A 9,130-nucleotide genomic window follows, 5' to 3' on the forward strand; every position below is an offset into this window, starting at 1 on the left:
ATTCATCAAGGGGGGGACGGTGTCGTCCTTTCAATTCATTTATCTGCAGGAATGATTGCTGCTATCAGTCTCGCGCTCACCGCCCGGCTGAGGAGGTGAAAGTTTCTCCCCAGGAAGATAAACCGCAAAAGACAATATTGTGCATGATTTGCGCCTTTTCTTTGGCTTTTTCTCCCCCCCCTTTTTTTTTTGCAAAAAGCGGAGAGGGAAAAAAGGAGAGTGAAGGAGCGAGGAGGCGAGCCTGAGAGAAAGGAGAGAGAGAGAGAGAGAGAGAGAGAGAGAGAGAGAGAGAGAGAGAGAGAGAGAAAAAAGAAAGGGCGAGGAGCTAGTGGAGAAGTGAGGAGGGGCGCGCGGCGCGAGGCGAAGAGAGGGCGAGCAGTCGTAGCTCCGGCGCTCACATTCCTCTATGCCACAAATCCTGGAGGAAGTTTTTTTGGGGGGCTGAGATGTTCCATGTCTTTCCTCGGGCAGCCTTGATTCAAGGCCCTTTCGGCAGAGACTGAGCGGCGAGAAAGTGAGAGCCGGGCCGGCGGGGTTTGCGCGGCGGACACTGGAGCCCGCTTTACTCGCTGCCTGCGGCCGTCCGGCTTCCCCACGCTTGTCCGGGCGGGTGCCGGGACGCGCCGCGCCACTGCCTGCAGGCTAAGACTTCGCTAGGTGGGTCGACTCCCCCTCCCTCCTCCTCTTCTTCCTCCTCTTCCTCCGCCTCCCGTTCCTCCTCCTCCTCCTCCCGATTTTCCCTCCTCGGCGGGCGAGGGTGGGGGGGGCGGGGGAGGCCGGGGCTTGCCCCGAGCAGCCACGATGCTCCTGGACGCCGGCCCCCAGTATCCTGCGATCGGTGTGACCACCTTTGGCGCATCCCGCCACCATTCGGCGGGAGACGTGGCCGAGCGAGACGTGGGCCTGGGCATCAACCCGTTCGCCGACGGCATGGGCGCCTTCAAGCTCAACCCCAGTTCGCACGAGCTGGCTTCGGCCGGCCAGACGGCCTTCACGTCTCAGGCACCCGGCTATGCGGCTGCTGCGGCCCTGGGTCATCACCACCACCCGGGCCACGTCGGCTCCTATTCCAGTGCAGCTTTCAATTCTACGCGGGACTTTCTGTTTCGCAACCGGGGTTTTGGAGACGCGGCGGCGGCAGCCAGCGCGCAGCATAGCCTCTTCGCTGCTTCAGCCGGCGGCTTCGGGGGCCCACACGGCCATACGGACGCCGCGGGCCACCTCCTTTTTCCCGGGCTTCACGAGCAGGCGGCGGGCCACGCTTCGCCCAACGTGGTCAACGGGCAAATGAGGCTCGGCTTCTCTGGGGACATGTACCCGCGGCCCGAACAGTACGGCCAGGTGACCAGCCCGCGATCCGAGCACTATGCCGCCCCGCAGCTGCACGGGTACGGGCCCATGAACGTGAACATGGCCGCGCATCACGGCGCTGGCGCCTTCTTCCGCTATATGCGCCAACCCATCAAGCAAGAGCTCATCTGTAAGTGGATCGAGCCAGAGCAGCTGGCCAACCCCAAAAAGTCGTGCAACAAAACTTTCAGCACCATGCATGAGCTGGTCACGCACGTCACTGTGGAACACGTCGGCGGCCCAGAGCAGAGTAACCACATCTGCTTCTGGGAGGAGTGTCCACGCGAGGGCAAGCCCTTCAAAGCCAAATACAAACTGGTCAACCACATCCGCGTGCATACGGGCGAAAAACCCTTCCCCTGCCCTTTCCCTGGCTGCGGCAAGGTCTTCGCGCGCTCAGAAAACCTAAAGATCCACAAAAGGACGCACACAGGTACGGAAACTGATGTAAGACACCCTTTCCCCAGTCCCGGGCCTGGTACCCGAAATCCGAAAGCCAGCGTCTGGGAAGCACACAAATCCAGCCGCGGTGCAGTCCCGGCATCAGGTTCTGGCAGGCAGGCAGCCAAGGTGTGCTCTGATTTTTAGTTTGGGGCTGGAAATTATGGGGAGGGGGAGGAAACGGAGAGAAGGCTGATGAAAAGGATATGAGGATATAGATTTTTTAAATGAGGAATAAAAAGGGCCAGGAGAACAGGAAGCCAAGCTTTGCTTGGCAGAGCCCTTGACGCGCTGGAAGCCGGAAGAGGTGGCCGGCTCCGAGCTGCAGCAGAGGCGCCTGCCGATCCAGCTGTAGGCAAATCTGCATGCTCGCTCGTGGCCAACATCCCTCTCCAAGACTTAATTAATGGAGGACTTTGCTAAAAGAAAGGGCTGAGAAAGTTGAAGAGATAGGGTTCAGGGATGTATAAAGAAACAAAACAGAAAGAGAAAGAAAGGGATGCGGGTGGGCGGGAGGAAGTAATTTGGGATTTAGGAGGCTTTTGTAGGTTCATGCATAAGGAGAGGATACCAAATTTAGTACTGATGGGATTGAGGGAAAGCTTGAGGGGCGAGGAGAGTCGGTGGAAGACGAGGAAGACCTTTCTGTCGTTTAGATTCCATGGGGACTGTGTTTTTGTGTTTTTTGTTTTTTTTTTAAATACCGGATCCCCGCGTTGGCCTTTAAAAATAAAGACAAGTCGAAAACAGTTTAAGAAAAGAACAAAACAAAACAGAACTTCATGGCAACTCAAAAACTGCAGACTGGGACAGGCAGGACATTCTGGGCCTCTTCCACCCATGAGGTGGGGAATCCGCTCTCCTTTTCTATTTTGGTGTGCTCGGTGATGTCTGAGAACCGCGCTTGGAACTTTGGATTTAACACCCAAGTCAGGGAAGAACTTGGCGCGCCCAGCTCCCCACTTCCCAGATTATGTTATAAAATGTGAGTGTATGTAGGGGGTGGGGTGGGGGAGGCGAAGAGGGGGTGTAGGGAGTTGGGGAGGAGATAGGGGGAGGAGAGAAGAGCAAAATAGCGGGAGAATTAGGTAAAAACCAGAAACCAAGAGCTTAGGTAGAAGCAACCCATAGTGTGTATAGCCCCAGGCCAAAAAAAAAAAAAAAAATAGCCAGCATCCAGACCTGCTTCCACACTGGGATGTAAAAAACAACGACTACTATTACTATAAATACAATCTAAAAATAAAATTAGGTCTAATTGTACTGGGAACTAATAAATAGTTAAGATATTTATAACTCCACTGCAGGTATATGAAGTCCCGGATTTTTAAGCTTTCAAAGTGCTAATCCTGGGCCTCTGACTTTTTAAATTATTTCTATCGAAATTTTAGAAAAGGATGGCGGGATATATTCTAATAAGACCCCTCTCTTTCTCGCCTTTCTCATCAGGGGAGAAGCCCTTCAAGTGCGAATTCGAGGGCTGCGACCGGCGCTTTGCTAACAGCAGCGACCGCAAGAAGCACATGCACGTGCATACGAGTGATAAACCCTATCTTTGCAAGATGTGCGACAAGTCCTACACGCACCCCAGCTCGCTGCGCAAACACATGAAGGTAATCGCAGAGCTCTCGCCTTTGGCGTTCAGAGCTGGAGCGCTCTGTGCTCTCGGGCTGGGGTCAGGCGGCGAGTGGCAGCTGGGCGGCTGCAGGAGCCAGAGCTAGCGGGAAGGCGACGGTTCCACTCTGTTGAGTGGGGCCGGGCAGATTGGATGGGGACTGGAAAAGAGGACAGGAGAACCCAAGGCCGTTTTAAACTCAGTGTTTCATTAAAAAAAAAAAAAAAAAAAGTTAAAAGAAGTGAGCACTCGAACTGTCGCCGCGTGAATTTGGCCCAGAGCTAGGGCTGAGCAGCGGGTTTACGCTGCAGAAGCTGCCGCCATTGCGGTTGGCAGCATTGAGCGGAAGAGTTGGGGCCTGGTGCCCTGGCCAGAGCTTTTGCTCAACTAAACCTGGGAAGGCAAAGTCTTGGGGAGCTAACCGTCCTAGACTCTGGCCTCAAACGAAGTGTCCTCCATCCCAGGCCTTTTTTTTTTTTTTTTTTTCTTTTGTGAGTACACGGGGAGCTCGGCCTCCGGGCCTTGGTGGGGGCACCCAAGCCCCAGTGCCACCATCCTGCTTCTCCGGAGTTCAGGGGGATCCAGGGCTCCGGGAGGAGAGTGCTGCCTTCAACAGCCTTGGCTGGCCGCCGAGCTGGCTCCTAATCTCCATAAAAACGCAACTTTATTCCCGCAGGTCCACGAATCCTCCTCACAGGGCTCCCAGCCTTCGCCCGCCGCCAGCTCGGGCTACGAGTCCTCCACGCCGCCCACCATCGTGTCTCCCTCCACAGAGAACCCGACCACCAGCTCCCTGTCGCCCTCCTCCTCCGCGGTCCACCACACAGCCGGCCACAGCGCGCTCTCTTCCAATTTTAACGAATGGTACGTTTAAAATCAGAAATAAAACACCGAACAAAACCCTATTTAAGAGACTGAACACACACGTATACACAATATTATTGAACGAACCCTGCGAATCCGAAACAACCCCTCCCAGACCCCAGTGTCCTTTTTTTTTTTTTTTTAAATCTGCCTATAGGCCCAGGACTGAGTCAGAGAGAGGAAGTATCAAACCTTCTTAAAATTTCCTTCACTACATTTTCTTTCTTTTTTTTTCTTTCTTTTTAATTTTTTTTTTTTTTTTTTTTTTTTTTTTTTTTTTTTTTTTTTGCAAAGGCTTGTTAGCCGAGGTGCGGGAGGGGGGTCGAGGAGAAGGCGACCGCCTGACCAAATGCCGCCAACCCCAAGGGCCAATTTCTTGTTGGATCGAAACAGGCTCTCTGGGGCTTCGGCTTTTTTTTTTTTTTTTTCTTTGCTTTCTTGTAAATACAGAATTATTAGCTGAAAACTGTTCTGTTGGATTCTGTAAATAGTTATATCTTGGTTGGAGCGGGTGGGTGGGATTGTGGCGTTGTGTTCTTTGCATTGGGGGAGGGGGGAGGGGCCCGGGGAAGGGGAGGGGGAGGGGGTGGGCGGCCGAAAGCCAACTGTTTGTACTGAATGGCAAGAATGTTCTAGTAAATGTGTACCAAAATGTGAATTACTTTGTACGATTACAGTCTCCACGTCGACCTAACAGACTATTATTGGTATTAATGTGCTTTTTTTGTATAAAGTGCAAACATTTCGTCCCAAAGTCTTAAGTACTTTAGTGCAGTAAAATGTTGTTTCACGTCCTGTCAAGAATTCGTATAGTACGAGCCTGGATCTGCGTGTCAAACTGTTCCATTTGTTTATGTAAAGTGATATTAAAAGAAGATATAAACTATAACTGCCCATTGCTTTTGGCAAAAGATACAACCACATAATGTATATAATTCCTAGTTTCCATATTTATCCGCATGTAAAGGGCCGGTTTATCCATGTTACAGCTATTCAATATTTATGGCTAGAGAAACTCGTATGTACACTTTAGTTTCCAGAACTGTTTGGTAACCTTTCGTACCTTATTAAAGATTCTTAAATCTCAGTGATGTGGTAGGAATTTATTCTTCATATTCCCCGCCCCACCCCCAACACCCCCAGCAACCTGCTGCCTCTTCTGCCAGTCTTGGTGGGTCTCTGGATAAGCTCTCTAGTCCCTTGCCTTCCCTTTCTGTCATTGCAGGTCGTATAAACGTGATAAATGAACGCTACCCTGCTGGCTCTCCGAGAGTGTGTAATTAGTATTTATATCAAAATTTATGAAACAAATTTTCGGCCGCAGTATAATTTAAATGACCTTTGTAGACGTAGAATAACAACCATAAAAATAACAGAAATAGATTGCACAGGCGACATCAATATTAATGTAGGCGAATGGTGAGAAGCTCAGGGGCTCGCTCTACAGCCTGGCAAATGAACTTGCAGCGGAGGGTTCCGCTGTCCTCCAAATTAAATCCCCCGTTCTGAAACCGAGTTGCAGATTTACAATATCATATTTTAAATTGCTGTCTTCAATTAAACCATTTATGGTCATAACTAATTTTCAGAATGTCGATGCATGCTTTTCCAGGCCTTCCTTCTTTGTACAAAAGTAAATGTCCATAAAACGTTTCACTTACATTTTTTCAAATGTGATGCTAATTTAAATTAATTACTTCCTATGATATGTTATTATTCCTATAATTTTGCCACTGTTATTAGTTCTCTCAAAAAATACATCTAAGGCAGAGAATTATTTTATGTAATTTGATTATCTTTCTATCTCTTTTATTTATTTCTCATTTACTTAAGAAATTCGTTCCATTGGCTGGCGTTGATACAGTAAATTTGTAAATGAGGAGACAATATAAAAAATCTAAATTACTTGTGCTTAATGACTGTAGCAGAACGCCTTTTCTCTAAATCAGATTGTCTTTCTTGCAGTTTAGTTTGATAGATTTGCAAGCTATGCTGCTTCCATGAAGTTAGCTTCACTGGTAAGAACGCAGGCTTCTTTGTCTCTGCTTGTAGCTTGCATGATCGCCCCATTAGGCAGACGACGTAGCCCGAGATCACATATCAGGCCCTTGGCTATAGCTGCGAGGGTGTGGATGTGTTAGATCGGGCGGGAGAAAGTGACCTAGCTGTGGGCAAGAAGGAAGGTGGATCTGATTCTTTAATAAACTGTGTCCAGGAAGTCATAGGCCAAAGTATGAATGTCCAGTAAGATCCTTATATCTGTTTTCAATCAGTATTAAATTTTCAAACCATACCATTGATCAATTCCAAAATTAAAATGTAGTATTGTATTTAAGAATGCTTTGACTTGTTCCTTCCATCTCTTGCTATTTGTATTTGTCATTTTTAGGCAACAAAGTCTTATTTGCTGATGAAGGGGTTTGCTGCCCTTCCAGTAGTACATAGAAAACTGGGGACTGTGTTGTTTTAAACTTTTTAAAAATAGTTATTCTGATTATTGCAGGAATATTGGCCTTTCATGAAAAGAGCGCCACCTTGCAAAATTTGGAGATATTTAAGAAAGTAGAACACCTAAGCAGGAATTACTGCTAGCTCTAAAAATTTGTGAGACCAAAACCTGGCCCCGTACAGCTTTGGAGAGATGAAATTGATTAACAGTGGAGTATTTGAAGTGACTCCAGTCATTGAGCCCAATAGTTAAAAATAGAAAGGAATAAAGATAGCTCATCTCTCTAGGAAAGATAACAGCTCAATTAATAATCTTTCCCTTTTTCATTAAAGTTGTCTGGGAACCTAATATAAGTATGGTAGTGATAATCATAATAATATCAGTACTTTTGGAGTTTTGCTTCCGCATTCAATAAGATAGTAAATGATGAATTTACCTTTGTTTTGACCATCCCTAAATGCTGTTTACTTCAAATTTAAGATTATTGTTATGTAACTCATGCCTCTTTGGAGTGTGATAATGAAATATAACATATGATGATTTATGTAGAATATTTTGAAGATACATTTTAGAGGTAAATGTTTATTTCAAAACAACTTCATATTTCAAATATTTATTTAGACTTTGAAGGTCAAATAATTTTTAAGTAATCATCTGAGGAGTCTTCTGTGTATGTTTATGTGTATTTATGAATAGTCTCCCTGTAAAGGCACTTTTATAATAGAAGCCAACATATATAGCAATCCCCACTTCTGCAGTCTGTGCTCCAACGCCCACCACAAAGAAAGAGTCATTAATGATGTAAGTCGCCTAAAATAATGCTTCAAACTTAAATGTAGTCTATTATTTTTCTGGTACCTTTAATGTCTGCTTCTTGAGATGTATTCTTCATACTTTTCTTCATGGACTATTAGGTTTTGAAATACATGAATGTGAACAGCGAAATATATTGTTAGACTCTATTTAGCAGGAGCTGAAGATGCTGCAAATGGCTGGTTTCTGTGTATAGCTGTGGATTTTGATTTAGGCAGAAGGCCGTACTTGTTCATATTGTGACTGCATTGTATTCTGGATACTACCAAATGATTAGAACAGCTAACAAGTTATTAAAATGTTATTTTGTGTCAACAGAAAATGCCTGAGTACAAGCAATCATATTTGAGAAATGAAGAGAAATGAGTTGTGGTATGTGTGTGTACATTTATTTAGCAAGCATATAAATATACAAGCACCATTTATATGGGGGCTAAGTAATTTTCAAACATTTCAGATCCTTTGTTTTCTTCTTCAAAAGCTACCCCCAACTGCTTTAAGCATTTGCAGCTGATGATTTTGATTTTTTAAAGTCAAGCATTCAAGTTAACCTTTAAGAAGCAAACCACCTCCAAAAGAAAGATGTAACCTTTCAATTGCCCCATCTGCTTATCATTTTTTTTTTTTTTGGCTTTAGCTGACAATGAAAATAGCACTAACCTTCTTCACTGATGGGCTTGGCATTTAGATGTTTTTATTTGTTGATTGTGAAGTTTTCTCAGAACTTTTAAAGGGTTGGCTACAGAACTACACCTCAAATTATTCACCCAGTCCCAAACCTTCCAGAAGTTCCTCTTTTGAGTTTCAAGGTATAATCAGTGTCCTGGATCCTGTGTGAGTCATTACTGGAAGAGTTGGAACCTGAGCATAGAGTGACTTGGAGAAGGTCCTGAGTCTTAAAGAATGGATTCAGTTCAAGTGTTCTGAGGAATGACTGCATGGGGTCTGCACACTCAGAATGAAGACACTGAGCTTGTGCCCTTAACCCACTGTTGACTAGATATAAAGACATCAGATTTTACACATTCCTTACTTGCAGTTGTTTCCTTTTTCCAACTTAAAATACTGATTACTCATTCTCTCTAGGTAAAGAATTCTCACCTCTTCTAGTAACAAATGTAGTTCTCTGAACTATGAGTTCATATTGGGGTGGGGGAATGTTGCTTTCTCAGAGAGGCACAGTTGATATCACTCACTTTGGTTTTAGAATTCTTGAAAACAGAGTGGTAGTGGAAAGATTGATCCCATCTATGCCAGTCAAGCCACAAAAGTCTCTCTTTATCTATAATACCTTCTCTTTTAGCTTTTTAATCACCTCATCTGCCTCTGTAATATATATATCCATTTATTTAAAAATAGTTAGATACAGAAAGTAAAATTTTTATGGGGGAAACTACACAACAACCTATTTTTTAAAAATGATAACTGCTAGATTGGGGCAAGAAGTAAAAAAATGTTCATAACTTATAGCATGTTACTTTCAAGCCTTTTTTCTCAACATCTATTGCAAATATGATGATTTAATAGGCACAGAATATGAACAATGTTCTCCTTTAATCTATGCAAGGCTGGCTGGCTCCAGAATCTCTTCCTTAGCA

General features: G+C 45.4%; 1 protein-coding gene across 1 annotated transcript; it reads left to right on the plus strand.

Annotated features, from left to right (window-relative positions):
• The first annotated feature begins 17 nt into the window (after nt 1–17).
• ZIC1 (Zic family member 1) lies at nt 18–5,357 on the plus strand. Its single transcript, XM_081301207.1, has 4 exons — nt 18–95; nt 472–1,783; nt 3,241–3,404; nt 4,083–5,357. Exons 2-4 carry the CDS (start codon nt 802–804, stop codon nt 4,278–4,280), a joined length of 1,344 nt encoding a protein of 447 aa, XP_081157333.1. The 5' UTR covers nt 18–95; nt 472–801; the 3' UTR covers nt 4,281–5,357.
• Nucleotides 5,358–9,130: the final 3,773 nt, after the last annotated feature.

Source organism: Spermophilus citellus (assembly GCF_964194105.1).
Source record: "Spermophilus citellus genome assembly, chromosome: 7".
Lineage (NCBI taxonomy): Eukaryota > Metazoa > Chordata > Mammalia > Rodentia > Sciuridae > Spermophilus > Spermophilus citellus.

What these genes read in the sequence shown, in the direction of transcription:
- ZIC1 (XM_081301207.1), top strand. Translation starts at nt 802, where the DNA reads ATGCTCCTGGACGCCGGCCCCCAGTATCCTGCGATCGGTGTGACCACC. An exon ending in CCACAAAAGGACGCACACAG is followed by an intron (nt 1,784 to 3,240) that starts GTACGGAAACTG and finishes CTTTCTCATCAG; the next exon opens with GGGAGAAGCCCTTCAAGTGC. An exon ending in CGCTGCGCAAACACATGAAG is followed by an intron (nt 3,405 to 4,082) that starts GTAATCGCAGAG and finishes TTATTCCCGCAG; the next exon opens with GTCCACGAATCCTCCTCACA.